The following is a 21,731-nucleotide window of genomic DNA, read 5'->3' as shown; positions in this document are numbered from 1 at the left end:
AGAAGAAAAGAGCCACCACCAACCCCCTTCATATACTAAGATTGCTTTTGCCAAACTATTTGAAGGGGAGCAGCAGTGAGAACTGGAATGCTGTCCAAATAAGCTGCTTCCTCCTGTGTGTGTCCCTGCTCCTGCTGCCTCGGCCGCTGTAGCCCAAGCACCCACCGGCCCTCAAGCGGCCCTTAGAGGGAGGATGCAGAGCTCAGCTCAGCGGCGGTTCTCAGACCCCAGACAGTGGACAGCTGCCCCTTTTGAAGGAGCCAGCCCCTTCTTCCCAACACATCATGTTTTCTGAACCATGTTTTTCCCAGCATGTATGTGGATAAAACGTTCATCTATCTCTAATGAGTAAGCTGAAGTTAATTTCGAACCGCTGGATTCAAGTCTTTTTAACTCAACTTCTGTCAGTTAGTAACGAAGCCTATAACCTGCCTTCCCTCCCTCCTAGTGTCCCCATTAGCCAAGAAATCCATTGCTGTAAGTTAGGGACTGACCACCTATATAGCACCTGCAGAAATACCCTTCATTGCCACGGGACACTGTCCTTCCAGGCCACCCACGTGCCACAGCCAGCAGCCCCCTAGCATGACGGCTGAGCCCTCAATCCCAGTGCAGCCGCCTCCCTCCCAGGCTGTTTGTGGGGAGTGGACCGAGTTCCCCGGGCGGGCAGGCAGGCATGGGAGTTAGGTTTCCTTTGGTTTTTGTTTTGGGCTTCTTTAGTCTTCCTAAAGCACAAGTCCTTGTAGACTCCTGTCCCCTCTTCTCCACACCAGTCTCAGACGATCTGGGTCTTGCCCACCGCCTCAGGAAGACCTTCACTGTACCTGAGCTTCTGATTTCTGCCACTGCAGCTGCCTTAGTGACACCAGGGGCTGGGGGGGTGGGGGTGGTTGGGGGGGCCAGTTTGCATCTCCCCCCTTTCCTGGTTAGACTCCCATGAACCACTTTCTTTCTGTTGGCAAGATGTGCTTCCAGGTTGATTTTTGAGAACCATCACTTACACATTCCTAAATTTCTGTTTTGTTTGATTTTGGTTTCTTGGTTTGTTTTGTTGTTGTTGTTTTTAATTTTCTGAAACGTCAAATGCTGCCCTGAAAATAATGTATTTTTGAGTTTGTGTTCTGAAGGCCTCTGTGCTGCTGGATTTGGGGGTGGGGGTGGGGGCAGGATATAGGATCCTCCAGCACTGAGATGTTTAAGATTTGCAACTAGCAATGCAATTTTTTCTAAATATGAGGATATTTACCTTTATTAAGAAATTATACTAAACAGTGGTGTCCTTGATCATTTTATGTTCTCATAAATTACTTTTGGTTCTGTTTTGATTCTGTGTGGTGGTAAACAAAGATCATTACAAACAAAAGCTGTAATTTTGTTATCTTTGATTCAATGGAATTTCTTTACTTAAAAAAAAACATAAAAGACTAAAAATGTGACCTGGCTGTGCAGTCATTTGTAGTGGAGATTTTCTATCTGTGAATAAAAGGATTCTTCTGGGGCTTGCCTGGTGGTTCAGTGGGCTAAGACTCAACCCTACCAATGCAGGGGGCCCAGGTTCAGTCCCTGGTCAGGAAACTAGCTCCCACACACTGCAACTAGAAGACCCTGCGTGCTGCAACTAAGACTCGGCACAGCCTAATTAACTAATAAAAATAAATGTTTAAAAAATAAATAAAAGGATTCTTCCCATGTCTTCACCAAAGCACGAGCTTGAAAGAAGTGGGCAAAACACCAAATTCTCATCACAATTGACTTTAACCCAGCCTTGCAAATACCAAAGAAATGACCAGCCCACAGGTGTCTTTACAAGCCCATCCTCTCTGGGAAAACAGCCAAGGCCTGGGAAGAGTGAGATAATCAGCATTTTAAACACTTGCTCTATAAAGTGAACCATGTAGACAGAGTGTAAGAAGAGATGTCAAAGTGGTAGATGTCACACATGATTCACAAGCTTTTCTAATAGTATTCTTTGAAAAGACTGGGTGAACATGACCTGAATTAAGATTAGATTGGGTTGGTTGAGTAATACTGTTTTCTTCTCCTTTATATCTGTCTGAATCCAAGCTAAGGGTCTCCCAGGGCCAAGCACTGGCCCAGCCAGGAGAGTTGTGGTCCGTGCGCCCGCACCCCAAGGACCTTGCACTCAGTCTTCTTCCTTCCTTGGTCTTGCAAAACCTTTGACAAACAAAGTGGGGAAGGGAGTGTTGGTTTTGGGGGGCATGCATCAGCACGATCTAAGAATGCTCACGGATAGAGGAACCTGGTGGGCTACAGCCCATGCAACCCATGGGGTTGCAAAGAGACACAACTGAGCAAGTCATCAAGCTTCCCAGGAGAATCAGTCAGCAAGGACGTTGCAGACCCCTGCCTTGGAAGCTCTTATTGGCTATGTGCATTCCCCTAAGGATCATGCTAAAATGCAGATGATGATCCAGCAGATCTAGGGTGGGGGGAACTAAGATTCTGCATCACTAGCAAGCTCCCAAGTGGGGCAGACATCCCCTCCTGGGACCACACTTTGAGCAGGAAGGCTCCCGGGTATCCTGTGAGCTTCCCCTCTCTATCTTGCTAAGCTTCCTCAACAGCAGAGCCACGCCCACCATGGAAAGTATTATAAAAGGTGGCCCAGTTCACTCTGAAGGTGACTCCTCAGCTTTCCCAGATTAACTTTAAGGTTCAAGCATCCCTCTTCCAGGAAGACTTTGCCAGGACACCCAGCAGCATTAGGTAGCATCCCTTAGGTAAACTCGAGACTCTAAGCAATGGCTAGTCTTGCTCAGAGATTCTCTGAAGCTGATGGCCCGTTTCATTACTGAGACCTCCACCCACACCTTAACAAATGCTTCCATCTGCAAACAGTATTTCCCCAAAAGGCCACGTGATGCATCACTGTGACCTCCCAACTTTGCTGTTGTGCTGTCCTCAGACATGTCCAACTCTTTGCAACCCCATGGACTGTAGCCCGCCAGCCTCCTCTGTCCATGGGATTCTCCAGGCAAGAATACTGGAGTGGGTTGCCATTTCCTCCTCCACGGGATCTTCCTGACCCAGGGATGGAACTCGTGTTTCCTGCGACTCCTGCTTTGGCAGACGGATTCTTTACCTACTGAGCCACTTGGGAAGCCCTCCCAACTTTTGCTGGGCTCAAATTACTTTCATGTGCAGAATCCCTGCCTCATCCCAGATGTCTCCAGAAGGAAGGTGTTCTGAGCAAATGGTTGTCATGAAAATCATGTTTTGTTATCTCCCTTCCCATATTTGGTGGCTTTCAAGAGTATTTTATTGTCCCTCTAATTCTCTCATGAGTAAGGGGGTGGTAGTCACTTGTAGGAATCCAGCATATCTAGGCAGCTCAGTTTTTGGGAAACTGAGCACATCAGATTTTAACACTAACATTCATGGTCTTCAGACACCTGCTCCCAAAGGCAGTACCACCTTCCTGGCAAGGTCTGTCTGGCTCAGCCTGCCCCTGCCCAGGACTGCCATGGACATCCATGGACATGGAGGAGCAGTATCAGGGCATGGCCAGCAGGGGGCAGCAGCAGCCCACAGTCAGAACTGACTTCCTCAGAAAGCCCCTGGGGCTTTTCTGTCAAACCCTTCTTAAGTCTCTAGCCCTGCTGACTTTAGCGGGGACCCCAGCATCCCATTTGGATTTGAGTAAGAACCAAATGTATGGATGTGAGAACCAAATGTCATGTATGGAGAGCTGCATCATAAAGAAAGCTGAGCACCGAAGAATTGATGCTTTTGAACTGTGGTGTTGGAGAAGACTCTTGAGAGTCCCTTGGACTGCAAGGAGATCCAACCAGTCTATTCTAAAGGAAATCAGTCCTGAATATTTATTGGAAGGACTGATGCTGAAGCTGAAGCTCCAATACTTTGGCCACCTGATGTGAAGAACTGACTCATTTGAAAAGACCCTGATGCTGGGAAAGATTGAAAGCAGGAGGAAAAGGGGATGACAGAGGATGAGGTGGCTGGATGGCATCACTGACTCAATGGACATGAGTTTGAACAAGCTCCGGGAGTTGGTAATGGACAGGGAAGCCTGGCGTGCTGCAGTCCATGGGGTTGCAAAGAGTCGGACACGACTGAGCGACTGAACTGAACTGAAGAACCAAAGCTGCCCCCAAGAGGCTCTGCCTGCAGTGTTTTCCATATCCTGATCTCCTTTGTAAATTAGAGTGGCCACAAAGCAGAGAGTGGGGTGAGGAGGGCTTCTGGCGATAAAGGACCAGGGGAAAGATGGGAGTCAATCAAGAGGAATCAGCCAGTGTTTTCCTCAAATCTGGGACACAACTCTTCTACAAAACAATTATAAGTGTAGTTTGAAAGCTTTAACAAGTCTCATTCCTTTAATCTTTTCAACTCAGCCTCATCCCCTCCCCGCCTTCACCAACACTAGTACTGTCGACTCACCAGTGCCCCCTATCTTGGCAAATACAAGCCCCATTCTCCTATCACTTGCCCCCTCAGCAGCATGTTTCTGCCCTCACCCTGGACATAACCTTCTGAGCTCCAGATATTCTAGATCTCTTGGGGATGAGGCTGCAGAACCCTCTTCAATCAGGGCAGCTCCACTCTTTTCAGGCTTAATACTAGAGTTCCATGTAAGGTTTGATATGGAAAGGCTTCAGGTTTTAAAGGATTTGAAGAAGTGTTTGGGAGAAATCCTCACTGATCATGTGTATGCATGCTCAGTCACTTCAGTCATATCTGACTCTTTGCAATCCCATGGACTGTATCCTGTCAGGCTCCTCTGTCCATGGGATTCTCCAGGCAAGAAAACTGGAGTGGGTTGCCATGCCCTTCTCCAGGGTATCCTCCAAGCCCAGGGATCAAATCTAGGTCTCCTGCATTGCAGGCAGATTCTTTACCACTGAGCCACCAGGGAAGCCTCTTCACTGGTCAGCCACCCATAATAACTTGCTGTGATTCTTCCTCCAGCTCTGAGGTTGTGCGTATATCATTTAAGAAAATAGAGATTGTTGATTGTGAAAGTCATAAAGGAGAAAGTTACTTGGGTGATGAGCATACACTTACAAATCCCAGAAATGAAGAAAAGATACAAGAAATGAATGCATATATATGCACAGTCACATATATATGTACATAGCCACACTGGAAAACAAGAAAAAGATTTCAGTGGATTCAGAGAAATTTCCAAAGGAGTGAAAGCAGAGGGCACTGGATTGAACCCACAGCCCAGGTAACAGCTGAAGGTCTTGCACCAAAAGGTGGGCACAGCACCAAGGGTGCTTTCGTGCTCAGAAGGAGGCAAGAGCAGGAAAGTCTTGGGATGATTACTGGGGTACCTCAGTGAGAACAGCCAGGCCAGTCGACCCTCACCCATCACCACAAGCCAGATAACAGGAACAAGTGTCTGTGTGAGTGGGAAAGTCAGTGCAGGACCTTGGGAGAAGAAATAGTCAGTGCCTCTGAGCCCCATGCCCAGAAGAAGCCAGGCCTTTCCCAAGAGGGAGCAACATGCCCAAAACACACAGAAAAATCATCAGACGTTTTGAGGAAAGCCTACTCCACAGAAAGAAAAGCATTTATATTTGTCTAAATATGCAGAGCTTGAAAATAGAAGCTCACTGCTGTAGGGAGAGACTAAAGACAAATAAGAGCTTTCCCTGTATGACTTGAGGACTGGGAGAGTGCTCAGAGAAGATACCATCTGTAAATCCGTGGAGGCGAGGGGTCCGGAGGAGACAGCTTTAGTGGAGGGACTCCACAGACAGAAGGAGGGGAACACAACTGCCACCCTTGAAGGAGGTCCAAGCTCCTGACCATCATTGCATATATCAGAGGAGGAGGACCAGACCACCCCAAAATGGAGCCACGTCAAGGCTGCTTCCACCCCAGAATTCAACATGGAAAACCTTTCACCTGCCTACCAGCCACTAAGATCACTATACTTGCCAGATCCTTTGGACTCATATCCCTCCCCTTTTGGACTGAGCAACTAACACTTTTACTTTCCTCCTCTTTTATCTTTTATTTTTTGTATTTTTAGGGAGGAAGAGACCTTTAAAACCAGACTCCTTGCCTATTTTCACAGATTCTAAACAGTAAAACTCTATTACAAAGGAAATCATTCAGAAGCTTGATTAGTGTCTTTGAAACTCAACCCCACACCAAGTCTGTGTCCTAAAGCTTCAGAGGCAGTAGAAATACAACTATCCTCACTTTATCACGCTCAGGAAGTTCCCCTGCTTTTTTTATTGGACCCCAGCTTAGGAGGAGGATGACATCTGAGTTCGCACAAGCTTAGGGAGGTTCAGGGGAACCACAGTCACCCCAGGAAGCCCTTTTTCACAGCCTTCTGGGTCCAGGGCAGCTGAGGAGAGGCCCAGGGATGCTAACTACAGGTCAGATGGCAGGAGATGTTCTCAGAAGGCTGTGTTCTCAGTTTGGTCCCGAGGACCAAAGAGCTGCTCAGCAACAGCTTTGCCATCATACTTGGGCAGTGTACCCCCGAAGTCGGAGGGCAGGATGTCCTCGTCGAATTCCTGGTAGAAGCTGGAGAGGTCTTCTCCATGGACAAAGACCTGCAAGGAAGCAGAGGAGATGGGTCTGAGCAAGGGGGCACCCTAAGGATGAGGTTGGGGGAGAAGAGGAACAGGAGGACAAAGGCACACATGCCATCTCTGCCTGGTGATGTCCTTCCCAAAAGTCCTCCTTGCTGTGCTGTCCATGGGATCCACTTGGTTCCAAATCTTGGTACAGAGCCCAAGGAGGGCTTAGGTGGGGTTCCTTCCTCCTCCACCCTCATCCCTCTTGTCTCCTGAACCCTTTCCTGCTACAAGCCCATTCACTCACTCACCCACACACCAGACGATCAGTGGGCACCTTCCCTGTGCAGCCACAGACTCACCCTCTGGAGCAATTTGCTCTTCAAGAAGGGCTTGACCACGTTGTAGGTGGTGGTGAAGTACCACGGCTGGTAGATGAAGTGGATGGCTTTGAACCGAGCTGGGAAGGAATCCTGCAGGGACAGATAGCATCCCACCACATGGCCCCTTGACCTCAAAGGTTCCCACTCACTCTCCCACTACACTGCCTCTTCCCATGACATGAAGACAGAGCTCTCATCACACAGTTGCCCCAGAGGATAGCCCACTGCAGGTTTCATCCCCAGGCCAGTACCTGGGGAGCCCTGGCTTCATCGCAGCTCCAAACTGAAGGGAGGATGCCCCAGAGGCAGCCCAACCCTCTTCCTGCTGATGCACAAGACCCTGCCATTGGTGGAGTGGAAATGGAAACGCAGCCTTGCTTGGCTTTTAGGTGACCGAGTTTTTTCAAAGCCACTTGCCTGCTGAGTAGACTACAAGCTGTGATAGACCAGAGGGACACTGTTGTCATGCCCTATTGTCCTGATGCGCAGAGCCCACTCATTGGAAAAGACCCTGATGCTGGGAAAGATTGAAGGCAGGAGGAGAAGGGGACGACAGAGGATGAGATGGCTGGATGGCGTCGCTAACTCGATGGACGTGAGTTTGGGCGATCTCGGGGAGATGGTGAGGGACAGGGAGGCCTGGTGTGCTGCAGTCCATGGGGTCGCAAAGAGTTGGACACGACTGAACGACTGAACAACAACAATTGTCCTCCATCCCCTCCCGTGACCCTCACCTTCCATCTCTCCTTTCCAAGGCAAAGCAGATTTAAGATTAGATTCAGTTCAGTTCAGTTCAGTCGCTTAGTCGTGTCCGACTCTTTGCAACCCCATGGACTGCAGCACGCCAGGCCTCCCTGTCTGTCCATCACCAACCCCCGGAGCTTGCTCAAACTCATGTCCATCGAGTCGGTGATGCCATCCAAACACCTCATCCTCTGTCATCCCCTTCTCTTCTTGCTTTTAATCTTTCCCAGCATCAGGGTCTTTTCAAATGAGTCAGTTCTTCACATCAGGTGGCCAAAGTATTGGAGCTTCAGCTTCAGCATCAGTCCTTCCAATGAATATTCAGGACTGATTTCCTTTAGGATTGACTGATTGGATCTCCTTGCAGTCCAAGGGACTCTCAAGAGTCTTCTCCAACACCACAGTTTAAATGCATAAGTTCTTCGGTGCTCAGCTTTCTTTATGGTCCAACTCTCACATCCATACATGATTATTGGAAAAACCATAGCTTTGACTAGATGGACCTTTGTTGGCAAAGTAATGTCTCTGCTTTTTAATATGCTGTCTAGGTTGGTCATAGCTTTTCTTCCAAGAAGCAAGCGTCTTTTAATTTCATGGCTGAAGTAAGCATCTGCAGCAATTTTGGAGCCCAAGAAAGTAAAATCTGTCACTGTTACCATTCTAAGACAGGACTTCAGATACATCAGTATATAGGAGTGAGTTGTCACGGGGCATTAGTGGTAACTCTTTCTCAGGAAAAATTCACATGCAGAGGGAGAAAGCATGACAAAAGGGAACAGAGAATGGGATTCCAGGCCAGAAGGTGTAGTTTAAGTCCCATCTCGGCCCCTTGATACCTGTGTGACCTTGAGAAGTCACTCAAATCTCTGAGCCTAGGTTTCCAGGTTTGTAAAATGAAGCAATGAGGCAGGGAGAGAATGTTTGTAAGGAGTAAATGAAATGATGAATGTGAATACATGGCAAACTGTGGATCACCATGAAGTGTTTGTGGTTGGAGTTGTGATTGTCACTGCTCTTTTGGGCACTAGGTAGTTGCCTTCTGAGGCCCCTGCCAGCATCATTAAGCCAGAAAACTGGACCCTGCCTCCCAGTCTCCCCACCCATGATAGGCTCCTGCAGGACAGAGTTCTGAGGCCTCACCTGGAGCATGTCCACCATCTTTCTGAGATCGGAAGGCCGAAGTCCAGCAGCCTGCTGCATAGTGAAGCCCTTGAAGTTCTCAATGATGCAAAAGCCATTGATTTGAGTTTCCTCATTCTCCAGAAGCTTCTCCAGGATGAAGCAGTATGCCTGCAAGATCTTGGGCACAAAGTGAATGGGCTGTAAGATCCAACCCATAAGGACAGTTAAGACTCAAGGTCCTAAGGGGAGGGTTTCCCTAGAGGTTCAGTGGTAAAGAATCCACCTGCCAATGCAGGAGACTTGGGCTTGATCTCTGGTCTGGGAAGATCCCACTTGCCACAAAGCAACAAAGCCCTTGCACCATAACTACTAAGTCTGAGCTCTAGAGCCCGGGAGCCACAGCTACTGAAGCCCGTGTGCCTAGAGCCTGTGCTCCGCAGCAAGAGAAGCCACTGCAATGAGAAGTCTGCACACAGAAACTGGAGAGCAGCACCCGCTCACCACAACTAGAGAAAAGCCTACACAGCAACGAAGACCCAACATAGCCAAAAGAAAGAAAGAAAATTTTTTAAAAAGGTCTTAAGGGAAGAGCTATACCAGTAAGCAAATTAGAGGTAATTTGTCACAGGCTTGGAGCTGGGACAGTCCACCTCTCTGAATGTATCCCAAGAAAATAATCAAATAATCTTCAATGTCGTATCCACGGTTAGATCCCAGAGTGTCTATCCTTATACCATTATAATAGTGGAACAACCTAAATGTCCAGCAATAAGGGACTGGTGAAATTATGGTATATTCACACCATGGGGTATTCTGGAATAGTGATATATAAGACTAATGATACAGAAAGATATCCACTCATGGTATATTATTGTAGAGTACAATCCATGTTTATAAGAAAAAATGTGTATGTCTATGTATTTGCATGCACGTACGTTTCTAGGTTTCTTGAAAAAAATAGACTTGGAAGAATGTCAGTGGTAGAAATCTCTGGGTGGTAGAATTCTGGATGATTTTAAATTTGTGATTTTTTTTTTGTATTTTCTAAAATGAGTGGTATCACTTATGTAATCAGAAAAATATATATTTGTAAGTCTCTTCCTTAGCAGATATATGTATGCCTCAGTCCTAAAGCCAATATCTTATTCAGTAGCAGACACTACAGGCATTCCTAGTAGGGTCAGGAACAAGATAAGCATGCCCACTTTCCTCACCACAGAAGTATTGACCAATGCATTCAAATTTTTTTTGTTGGTGGTTTTTTTTGTTTTTGTTTTAATCAGGGGCATAAGAACTAGAAAAGGAAAAGAAAAAATTTCCTCTAATTACAATTATTATAGCATTCTTAGGAAATCTGAATCAATTGTATGAGTAACATAAATAACAGGAAAATTTAGTAAAAACACTAGGATATGAAACTAAGAGACAAAAACAATAATCTTCATAGATGCAATAAATAACCAATTAGGAGATATAATGGCAGAGAAAGTTCCACTAATAGCAAAAACAATAAAATAAATACTTTAATGACAAATGTGTGTAAGGATTGAAAACTTTCAAAAACTTCTGGAAGCTCAAAATGTATTAATTAAAGGGAAGGCATCCCTTTTTTATGGATGGTACCACAGGCCATGGATGTTGCATTCATACTGATACTGATTCTCCTCATTTGTTATTTACATTAATGTTACTCCAATAAAAATCTTCTAGGTTTTTCTCCTAGAGCCAAACAAGTTAATTCTAATTGTTTTAGGGAGGGTAAACATGCAAGAATAGTTAGAAAAGCCCTGAAAAAGAGGAGCATTAAGGACTGAATTAATCCCAACAGATATTTAACATTCTATACTGGACATGGAACAACACACTCGTTCCAAATAGGGAAAGGAGTACGTCAAGGCTATATATTGTCACCTTGCTTATTTAACTTATACGCAGAGTACATCATGAGAAACGCTGGGCTGGATGAAGCACAAGCTGGAATCAAGATTGCTGGGAAGAAATATCAATAACCTCAGATACGCAGATGATACCACCCTTATGGCAGAAAGCGAGGAAGAACTAAAGAGCCTCTTGATGAAAGTGAAAGAGGAGAGTGAAAAAGCTGGCTTAAAACTCAACATTCAGAAAACTAAGATCATGGCATCTGGTCCCATCAATTCAGTTCAGTTCACTTCAGCCATGAAGTGATGGGACCAGATGGCATGACCTTAGTTTTCTGAATGTTGAGTTTTAAGCCAGCTTTTTCACTCTCCTCTTTCACTTTCATCAAGAGGCTCTTTAGTTCTTCCTCGCTTTCTGCCATAAGGGTGGTATCATCTGCGTATCTGAGGTTATTGATATTTCTCCCTGCAGTCTTGATTCCAGCTTGTGCTTCATCCACTTGTCCCATCACTTCATGGCAAATAGATGGGGAAACAGTGGAAACAGTGACAGACTTTATTTTATTTGGCTCCAAAATCACTATAGATGGTGACTGCAGCCATGAAATTAAAAGACGCTTACTCCTTGGAAAGAAAGTTATGACCAACCTAGACAGCATATTAAAAAGCAGAGACATTACTTTGCCAACAAAGGTCCAACTAGTCAAAGCTATGGTTTTTCCAGTACTCATGTATGGATGTGAGAGTTGGACCATAAAGAAAACTGAGCGCCGAAGAATTGATGCATTTGAACTGTGGTGTTGGAGAAGACTCTTGAGAGTCCCTTGGACTGCAAGGAGATCCAACCAGTCAATCCTAAAGGAAATCAGTCCTGAATATTCATTGGAAGGACTGATGCTGAAGCTGAAGCTCCAATACTTTGGCCACCTGATGTGAAGAAATGACTCATTTGGAAAGACCCTGATGCTAGGAAAAATTGAAGGTGGGAGGAGAAGGGGACGACAGAGGATGAGATGGTTGGATGGCATCACCGACTCAATAGACATGAGTTTGAGTAAACTATGGGAGTTGGTGATGGACAGGGAGGCCTGTCCATGGGGTTGCAAAGAGTCGGACATGACTTAGCGACTGAACTGAACTGAACTGATACTGTCTCTATGATTAAAACAGCGTGGAGCATGAAAAGACAGACCGATGGCACAGAGTAGGAAGTCCAGAAATAGATCCAAGTACCTATGAAGATGCAGAATATGATAAAGATGGCATCTCAAGTCATTGGGGGGGGGAAGATGGCCTTTTAAATACACATTGTTGTGACAACTAGATGGCATTTTCTAAAATAAGTTTGTACATTTTCTTTAAGGCTTGGTGGCACATGCCAACGTCCTCCCAAGAGATGAACCCTACATCCCCCACTACAACAGCTCTCTTAAGGGCTTGACAAGTGAAATCACACACATACTCAAATGCAAAGAACTCAGGCTGCTTAACAGATTGGAACCCATGCTTTCCAGAATCTCTCCCAGTCCACAGTCCACTAAGCCCTGTTCTCGGTGCGCTCTCAGCTTTCAGCATTTGGCAGGGTTGATCCCAGCTCATGGCCCACAGCTGTCACTCCCACTCAGCAGGGATACCAGGGGGCAGCCATGTACTGGCCAGTGGGCCCTGCCCGCAAAGCTGCTGGGTTTTCCAGCTGCCACGGCACATCCAAGGACTTCTCTTCCTGCCTGGAAACGGCTTGGTGCCGTGAGTTTACTGGACATTCCCTCACAAACCTTGCCTCCTGGGGAGCCAGGAATGAGGTTCCAATGGAGACCAGATCTAGAGAAGGGAACCCAACCCAGGCGATGGCAGGGAACCAGGCAAGCCCCCACTGACCTCATCAAAGGTAATTTCTTCAGAGTCCCAGTTCTCAATATTGAAGAGCATGACTACTCGGCCATACTTGTCCCGAGTGGAGAGGACACCAGGGTAGCCAGCCTCGACGGTGCAGCGGATGGCCTCCAGCGACAGGCTGTCGAAGAGCTCTGGGTACTGCAGCCGGAAGTTCACGTAGCCTGGCAAGAAGGGGAGCAGAGGAGGCCCCTCAGGGAGCCGGCCCCTCAGGGAGCCAGCCCCTCCCGGGGTGGCACATGGTGGGCATGCAGAGACCCGGGCTCCTGCCTGGCTCCTCACCTACATGCTGTGTGTAATCCAGCAGGGCACTCAACATTTCTGTACCCCAAGTTTTCCCTCCAAAAGATAGGAGGATAATACTGGCCTATCTCACCAAGTTGCTGTGATAATCAAACAAGATTCCAGGTATGCTACTGTCTAGCACAGGGAACTGTGCTCAACGTTGTGTGGCAGCCTGGATGTGAGCAGAGTTCGGGGGGAAGGATGGCTGAGTCACTCTGCTGTCCACCTGAAACTATCACAATACTATTAACTGGCTATATCCTAATACAAAATAAAAAGTGGGAAAAAAATGCATGAATTTTTTCCGGGTATAAATGCCATCAGTAAACTGTACAAACATAACGTGTAATCCTAAATCTGAGGACAGCTATTACTGGTTATTTTTCTCTTTCCCACGAGTAGATGCACAGCTGTCTCAGTTGGGCACAGGGTTAGCTGAGCAGGGGTGGGGAAATAACCCCCAGATAAAATCCAAACCTCAGGCAAGACACAGAGTCCCTTCTAATTTCAGCAGGACTTCCACCACCCACCAACTCCATCCTGAGCCATCCTGAATGGGTCCCTTCTTCTCTGTGGTTGTCTCCTCCACCAGACCCTGGAGGAGCCAGGCCCAGAGGAGGAGTTTGGGAGGCATTTGCCTAAGGGAAAGCCACTGACCTCCTTGCTGTTCCTCCAATACCCCAGGCACATTCCCACCACCCACTTTTTGTCCTTGCTGTACCCTCTGCCTTATTGCTCTTTCCTTGGGCATCTCACTTCTTTCTAGCTTTTCTTTAAAAGTTTCCTTTGCACTAGAGCCTTCCTAATCATTTTACCTAAAACTTCAACCCCTCAGTCCTTTATATCCACCTCTTTTATTTTTCTCTGTATATTTTTAATTGTTTGATTTGTTATTCCTACCATTAGACTATCAGGCCCACGAGGGCGGGAAGTTCTTGTCTACTTTGTTCTCAGCTGCATCCTTTGGCCTGAAACAGCCATTGGCACAGAGCAGCAGTGAATTAACATTTGTAGAAGGAAGGAAGGAGTTAGGAGAAGGACTTTCCTAGCAGTCCAGTGGTTAAGATTCCAGGCTGCCACTGCAGGGGGGCGCTGGTGGATATCTGGTGTGGGAACTAAGGTCCCGCAGCCAAAAAAACAAAAAGAATAATGGAAAAAAAAATCTTTTTTAAAGAAGTAAGGAGAATCATTAGGCTGCAGAGCACCTGCTCAGACACCGTTCCCTCCAACAGTATCAAAGACTTGGTCTCCATCCAGCAGGCGTGGCCAGGGAGGTTCTGTCCTCCAGGCTCACTCCCAGGGCAGGCACCATCTTCAGTTCCACTCTTAGTGAGGTTTGGGTACCTGCTAGGAATCAGGCTCATACCCACCTTCCATGCAGCGCTCCAGAGCCAAAGCCTGGGAGGGGCTGATGCGGGGAAGGAGGGAGCAGGGGTTGGAGAGGAAGCTCTCATGTCTTGGGCTCCCAGTTTGGGTGGCTAAGTTCTGCTCATTGAGAGTGGAAAGAGGGGCCGGATTTCCAGGAATCTGGTCCTGCCAGACTCACTCATTGTCAGAACGGAAAAGGATCTCAGAGACTATTCAGTTCCCACACCCATTTTACAGATGAGAAGGAGAAGGCTCAGATACAGTCACTTGACAAAGCATGGGAGGGAGGTGGAGTGGTCAGTCTCCTCAGTGCCTGGATGAGGGTCCACACCATCCTCATGACCTTCCCCCTCATTCCCCAACCCCGCAACCTTCTCAGGGCCTCACCTCTGAGCAGCTCGTAGGCACGCCCCACGTGGAACTTGCGCGCGCGGATGAAGCGCAGGAAGAAGGCGCTGTCTTTTCCCCGCACCCTCTCCGCCACGGCCACCGCCAGTTCCTGCCCGGAGGCCGCCTCCGCCTGCACCAACTCCTGCAGCTCCCGCACAGCCTCCTCCCGGGTCTCCTCCTTCTCATTCAGCTCGTCCTTGGCCTGGAGCAGGGGCGGGGTGCAGGCACGAAGTCAGGCAGGCGCGGTGTGGGAGGCTCCTCCCGGTGCCAGACCGGCAGACAGGCAGAGGGCACGGCAGGTAGTGCCATCGCTCCTCTGCCCACGAGAGCAGCATCAGCACAGCAGCTCAGACTGCCCATTACATCTGGAGAAAATTAGGTCAAACTGCTCATCCTGGGTTTGTTTGCAGGAGACGGCCAAAGGGCTAAATGTTTCTAACACAACAACCTGTGCTTACTGGAGCCCTGAATTAGCACACTGCTAAGTCCTGTAGATATGTTTTTTTACAAAAATTTTATTGATTTGTCTGCCCTGGGTCTTAGTTGCAGCCCATAGGAGCCAAGGGGTTGCAAAGAGTCGGACACGACTGAGAGACTGACCCAGACACATTCGAACTCCTAGCTGGGGCATGTGAAATCCCAGTTCCCTGATGAGGAATGGAACCCGGGTCCCCTGCACTGGGAGGGCAGAGTCTTAGCCCCTGGACCACCAGGAAAGTCCAATACATGATGTTTTTAAATCTTGGCCACAGGAAGGTTGTATTCTTATCCCCCATTTCTCAGGGTGAGCAGACTGAGGCTCATAGAGGTCGAGATATTCTTGCCCAAGATCACCCAGGTAAAAAGAGTTGAAGCTGAAACTCCTGTTCAGGTTGAACTGTTAATTGCTTCACTCTGCTGCATCCCAGGTTCATTTCTGATCTTCTCAAAATTAAAAATACCATTAATTAAAAAAAAAATAAAGATACCAGTCAGATGTCAGCCTGCCCTCTCCCTCACATTCCTCCCCTTAGATGAGCCTGGAGAAATCCTCAGCATGCCAGGGGCGGTTCTTTCCTTGGATGGCATGAGGGGTGAAGGCAGGTCTGGGGGAACTCAGAGCAGCTTTCCCTTGAGATGCCCAGCAAAGATGGAAGCCAGGACCCCAGGGCCAGCTCAACCCCAGGCTAGCTCTGCCACGGTCTGATCATCTCTGAACTAGTCCAACAACCTTCTTTCATAGATACCGAAGACAAGACCCAAAGAGGGAAAGCAGTTTCCTCAAGGTCACACAGCAAGGTAGAAGTTGGTGTGATATTAGGACTCAGGCCTTTCCCTATCCAGCTGGGGGCAGCAGTTGTATCCGTGTTCTCTAAAGCCATTGCAAATCAGGGTTCCTCACGTCTGAGTCTAGGATGATCCCTGGTCCAGAAGCCCTAGATCCCAGCATTAATTCCAGGGAACTCTGTTGGTGCCATAGTTTTAAAATAGGGTGGTCTGGACATCTGGTTGACCCAGCTGCTACCATGGCCCTGACTTTCAGAATAGCCCCTAGAACAAGCCAGTCCTTTAGGTCCAGAATGACCCAGAGGGCTGGTACTGGACCCCTTCTACAGGGAGAGGATGTTATCAGTATTCCTTTATGTTGGGACTACCATGATGGTCCAGTGGCTGAGACTCTGTGCACCCAATGAGGGGAACCCAGGTTCGATTCCTGGTCAGGGCACTGGATCTCACATACCATGACTAAAAGGTCCTGCATACCACAAGTAAAGATCCCACACGCTGCAACTAAGACCCGACACAGCCAAATAAATAAATAAATATTTTTAAAATATATATTCCCCCTTATTGCCTCCCTACCTGTCCCTTCACACATCCCTAGGCCACCTCACCTTCTGCAAGGTGTGGCGGGGCAGCTGGCTGCACGGGCCAAAGACAGGTCCATGGTCTTTGGTTGTAAGCCTCTCCAGTTGGGCACGGAGCTCCTGTTCCTCTTCAGGGACCATGCGGAACGTGCCCGCCTGAGGAGAGAGAAGCCAGGAAAAGAGAGAAAAAGGCCCCCATCAGCCTGAGCAAGCCAGCCAAATGGGTCTGCTCAGACCCCAAGCTAGAGCTTTTGCCCAAGGTCACTGTTGAACTTCCTCCCTGTGAGTGGGGTCAGGGACTATCAAGAGGTTTGAAGGGTGAAAGCCATAACCTTGAGGAGATAAGACAATGGAGAAACAGCGAGGAAGAAAAGGAAGGAGGGAAGGTGGACAGAGGGGAGCCCCAGGGCACGGGGGTACTCACCCCCTCTGACATGCTGTCTCTGGTAGACTGAGAGTGCTGCAGACAAAAAAGAAGCCCGCTTTGTCCGTCTTGGCCTCTCAAGGCAGCCTCCTTCCTAGGGGAGGCATGGAGAAGTTCTTCTGTTACTGTTTCAGAACTATGAATCTCAGACTTTTGAGTGCATCAGAGTAACTTGAGGCATTTGCTAGGAACACAGATGCCTCAGCCCTGTGCCTGACTCTGAACTGGGGACCAGACATCTGTATTTTAAAGCAGCATCCCAGGGACTTCCCTCATGATCCAGTGGTTAAGAATCCATGCTTCCAGTTCAGGGGACCTGGGTTCAATCCTTGGTTGGAAAACTAAGATCCTACCTGCCATGTGGTGCAGTCAAAAAAAACAAAGCAGCACCCCCAGTGGCCCTGAATAAGGTGGTTCTTGGGCTACGCTTTGGGAAACACCCCTCTAAGAAGGAACACACACAAATATACCTCGAACTTCAGGTCTTAAAATGAGATGGCCCAGGGAGAAACTAGAACAGGCTTCCATTCTCGGTTACATGGTCACTGAGGGATAAGGCAATCCCTTTTCCCATTTGTATCCCTCTTTTTTCAGTCCCAAGGGGCACCTGAGAAACTCCCCAGCCCAGTGGATGGCCCCATTCCAGTGAATTCACTCTCTGGAGGGACAATGGCTAGTTATATAACCATAACTGGGTGCGTGTTCAGTGCCTTGTGATGCACTTTTCAAATCCATCGTCTGGGAGCCAGCATTATTATACCCATTTTACATAAGAGGAAACAGGCCCAGGAGAGTAGGTGACTTGTCCAAGGTCACACAGCCAGAAATAGCCAGGGATCAGGACTCAAGACCAAGCTGTGACTTTCCGTCAGCACCAAGAGGCAGCCTGTTGTGGCAGAAGTCAGATCTGGGTTCAAATTCTGTCTCTTCCACTTGCAAGTGATGTGATCTAACCTGAATCTGGGTTGTCCCCTATAAAAGGGAGGTGGAAGTTTATGAAGATTTTATTAAATAATGTACACAGAAGCAGTGGGAGGCCAGCAGAACAAGTTTCATCCTTTGCCCACATGACATCCTGCTGAGTATTTCTGGAGACAATTCTTCTATTTTCACATTTTCCCCTCTCCTACCTAAACATCCCCAGGCCCGTCACCACTCCTCTCCTGCCTCTGACCAGGTTCCCGTCGGTCAGTTCTGTCACCTGTTCACTGTTGACTAGTGGCAGAGGTGGGACTTGAACCTATGTCTGTCTGACACCAAGACTTTTTTTGACATCTAGAGCCAAGACAATGGCACCCCACTCCAGTACTCTTGCCTGGAAAATCCCATGGATGGAGGATTTTCCGTCCATGGGGTCGCTAAGAGTTGGACACGACTGAGCAACTTCACTTTCACTTTTCACTTTCATGCATTGGAGAAGGAAGTGGCAACCCACTCCAGTGTTCTTGCCTGGAGAATCCCAGGGACGGGGGAGCCTAGTGGGCTTCCGTCTATGGGGTCGCACAGAGTCGGACAAGACTGAAGTGACTTAGCAGCAGCAGCAGCAGCGGAGCCAAGATATCTCCAGGCAAACTCTTAGGACAGCAGGTGTCACAGAAAACCCTTTAGAGTCAGAGAGACCCAGGTATGAATCAGGGTTTGTTATTTATCACCCATGTGATCTTAGGCAAATTGTTGAACCTTTTGGAGCCTCGGTTTTCTCATCTGCAAATTGGGGATAATAACCACACCTGCCAAATAGAGTTGTAATGAAGATCATATAAATTCTGTAGAGTACCTAGCACAGTGATTTGCTCTGGAACATAGTTCCCTTTCTCTTTCTTAGCACCATCCTGGTCATTACCCCAGCTTGCAGAGAGAGGCTTAGAAGATTCCAGGGAGTATCTGACGATCTTCCATCTCCTGCCTGTCCCACTCCGCAGCCCCAGCAGGACAGGGAAGTTCTGGGGGGCTGTAATCCACCAACAGGAATAAAATCAAAGTCAACTTTCTGAGAGATAGACTTCCAAATATGCAGAAAGATATACAAGATAGACTGAAATGTAACTGTGCTCTCACTTCGGTTTTGCTGTAACAGGCTAATAGAACTCCCCGAGTGAGAGACTCAGATGGGAGAGACAACAGCTAGACACCTCCAAAAAGTTAAGCAGATCATCACAAGGTCAAGGGTCTTAGAAATGAAGGGTTAAAGTCAGTACAGCAACTCTTTTTAACACATGACCAGGGATGGGAGGGGAATTGGCGGGAGAATGGATACAAGTGTATGTATAGCTGAGTTCCTTCGCTGTTCAACTGAAACTATCACAACATTGTTAGCTGGCTATGCCCCATTACAAAATAAAAGTTTTTAAAAAAATAAAATAAAATATTCCCAGGAGACTTCTCTGATGGTCCAGTGGTTAAGACTCTGTGCTGCCAACGCAGGGGATGTGGGTTTGATCTCTGGTTGGGGAACTAAGATCTGACATGCTGTGCATGGCCAAAAAATTAAAAATAAAATATGTCCAAGCTACTAACTGTGATTTTAAACTATTGATTTATGAGTTGTATACATGGAAAAAATACCCACCCCTCACTCCATGTCAAAGCTATTCCCTCCATCTAGGGTTTCCAGATAAAATACAGAATGTCCACTTACACATGAATTTCAGATGAACAAAAAAGTTTTGAAGTGTTTAAGTACGTGTCATACAATATTTGGGATATACTTATACTAAAAAGGGCTTCCCAGATGGTACAGTGGTAAAGAATCCACCTGCCAATGCATGAGACGCAAGAGACTCTGGTTCAATCCCTGGGCTGGAAAGGTCCCCTGGAGTAGGAAATGGCAACCCACTTCAGCATTCTTGTCTGAAAAATTCCATGGATAGAGGAGCCTGGTGGACTACAGTCCACGGGGTCACAAAGACTGAGAACATATACGCTTACACTAAAAAAGCATTGGTGGTTCATTTGAAATTCACATTTAACTGGGTAACCTATATTTTTATTTTCTAAATCTGCCATCAGGTTGGTCTGACTCAACCTGAAGAATGGCCAGTTGGTTTCAGTTTTGGAGGCAGCCTGGAATGTGGTCTCCCCACCACAAACTCCTCACCCTAATCCTGAGCTTCCTGGCCCAGCCAGGCCCCTGCTACTGACTTACCTGACAAGTTAGCAGCTCCTCCTTGGGACACCTGGTGCCTCTGTCCTCCGGGAGTCTGGAGGTTGCCTCTGCTGGGGGTGTGGTCCAGTCAGCAGGCTGGGATTACTGGGTCACAAGGAACTTCTCAGGGCCCACAGTTTCCGGTTAAATCAGGCTCACAGGGAGGCCCAGATTGGGGCAAGTGATGCACCAAGGGGGAGAGGGGCTCAGCTTGAGCCTAGCTGGAGCTCCCTCAAAGCCCTCCTTTGTGTGCGGCTGCTCCAGAGTTACTGCTCAGCCATGTGGAAGCCGGGCCATGGGGGTGGGATCTGGGTCAGTCCCATTCTCTCCTCCCCTTCCTCTCTCTCATTGCAGAGGGGGTCTGAGAAAGCACTCCCTAGGGTAAGACATGCTGGAGACGGAGGGAAAATTGAAATGTGATCATTGAGGAAACGGCAGCAGCAGAGAATCTGGGCCGGTCACCCTCTCCCTTGAGCCCAGCAGGGCCTGGCATGGTAGGGCAGGGAGCAGGGCCCACTGGGGAAGGTGACTGGTTAAGGCTGTGTGGGGAAAGAACAAGACTAGGCTGGCCCACCTCCAGGCAGTGGTGAGCAGTGATAAGAGCCTGCTTAGGAGCCAGATTGCCCCCTCCAGGACCTGCTAGCTTCAAGAAGTGACTTCACCGCTCAGTGACTCAGTTTCCTCCTCAGAGCAGTGGGGATCATCAGAGGAAGTCCTATTCCCCAGGATCTCAGAATGCGACTGTACTTGGAGATACAAGAGGTAATTAAGGAAAAATGAGGTCATCACAGTGGGGCCTAATCCAAATCATTGGTGTCCTTATAAGAAGAGGGAATGTGGACACTGACCCACACAGAGGGAAGATGGCGTGAAGACCCAGGAAGAAGGCACCATCGACCAGCCAAGGAGAGAAGTCTCAGAAGAAACTAGCCCTGGCGATTTCACTGTCAGGGCCCAGGCTCCATTTTTGGTCAAGGAACTAAGATCCCACAAGCCGCGTGTGGCATGACCAAAAAAGAAAGAAACCAGCCCTGCTGACACCTTGACCTTAAACTTCTAGCCTTCAGAATTGTGAGAAAATGAATTTCTGTTGTTTAAGCCACTCAGTCTGTAGTACTTTGTTACGGCAGCTTTAGCAAGCTGATATAGATGGGTCCTTGGATTTTCTTTTCCCCCTAGGTACTTCACCAAGTGTGAGGGTGATAATGGAAGGAGGCGGTGGTGAGAGCTCAAGCTGCCCTGTGGGAAGGAAACATAGAGACCCCAGAAGCATGCATGCGTGCTCAGTTCATGTCCGACTCTTTGTGACCCCATGGACTGTAGTCCGCCAGGCTCCCCTGTCCATGGAATTTTTCAGGCGAGAATCCTGTATCGCGTTGCCATTTCCTTCTCCAGGGGCTCTTCCCTACCCGGGGATCGAACCTGAATCTCTTGCACTGGCAGGCAGATTCTTTACCACTGAGGCCCCTGGGAAGCCCAGAGACCAAAGAAGAGGATCTGTCAGAACTGGATGATAGGAACTTCCCTGGCAGTCCAGTGGTTCAGACTCCACACTTCTACTGTAGAGGACATGGGTTCGAGCCCAGGTTGGGAAAACTAAGATCCTGCATGCCACGTGGTACAGCCAAAAATAATAATACTAATTACTTAAAAAAAAAACAACAAAAAAAAACTGTGTGATGGATTCCATCATGAGGAATATTCCTTTCTACCAAGAACACTTTCGAGT

The 21,731-nt window shown here is 47.9% G+C and overlaps 1 protein-coding gene across 2 annotated transcripts in view; it reads right to left on the bottom strand.

Annotated features, from left to right (window-relative positions):
* Nucleotides 1-6,195: 6,195 nt before the first annotated feature.
* The window catches only part of RLBP1 (retinaldehyde binding protein 1), a 61,002-nt gene continuing 45,466 nt past the window's right edge, over nucleotides 6,196-21,731 (bottom strand). The window contains exons 1-8 of one of the 2 annotated variants that reach the window (XM_081547197.1): nucleotides 17,328-17,510; nucleotides 16,858-16,951; nucleotides 16,461-16,589; nucleotides 14,584-14,788; nucleotides 12,529-12,707; nucleotides 8,789-8,947; nucleotides 6,884-6,994; nucleotides 6,196-6,557 (exon numbers count right to left, since the gene is read on the bottom strand). In XM_081547197.1, coding sequence (XP_081403323.1) covers nucleotides 6,399-6,557; nucleotides 6,884-6,994; nucleotides 8,789-8,947; nucleotides 12,529-12,707; nucleotides 14,584-14,788; nucleotides 16,461-16,589; nucleotides 16,858-16,869 — 954 coding nt within the window. In that variant the 5' untranslated portion in view covers nucleotides 16,870-16,951; nucleotides 17,328-17,510 and the 3' untranslated portion in view covers nucleotides 6,196-6,398. Of the gene's footprint in view, nucleotides 6,558-6,883; nucleotides 6,995-8,788; nucleotides 8,948-12,528; nucleotides 12,708-14,583; nucleotides 14,789-16,460; nucleotides 16,590-16,857; nucleotides 16,952-17,327; nucleotides 17,511-21,731 lie in introns of those variants that run through there. The other variant, XM_081547195.1, reaches the window with a different exon arrangement.

This window comes from Giraffa tippelskirchi, chromosome 12, assembly GCF_054371585.1.
Source record: "Giraffa tippelskirchi isolate mGirTip1 chromosome 12, T2T-mGirTip1v1.2.pri, whole genome shotgun sequence".
In the NCBI taxonomy this organism is placed as follows: domain Eukaryota; kingdom Metazoa; phylum Chordata; class Mammalia; order Artiodactyla; family Giraffidae; genus Giraffa; species Giraffa tippelskirchi.
This window is presented reverse-complemented; position numbering and strand designations above follow the sequence as displayed.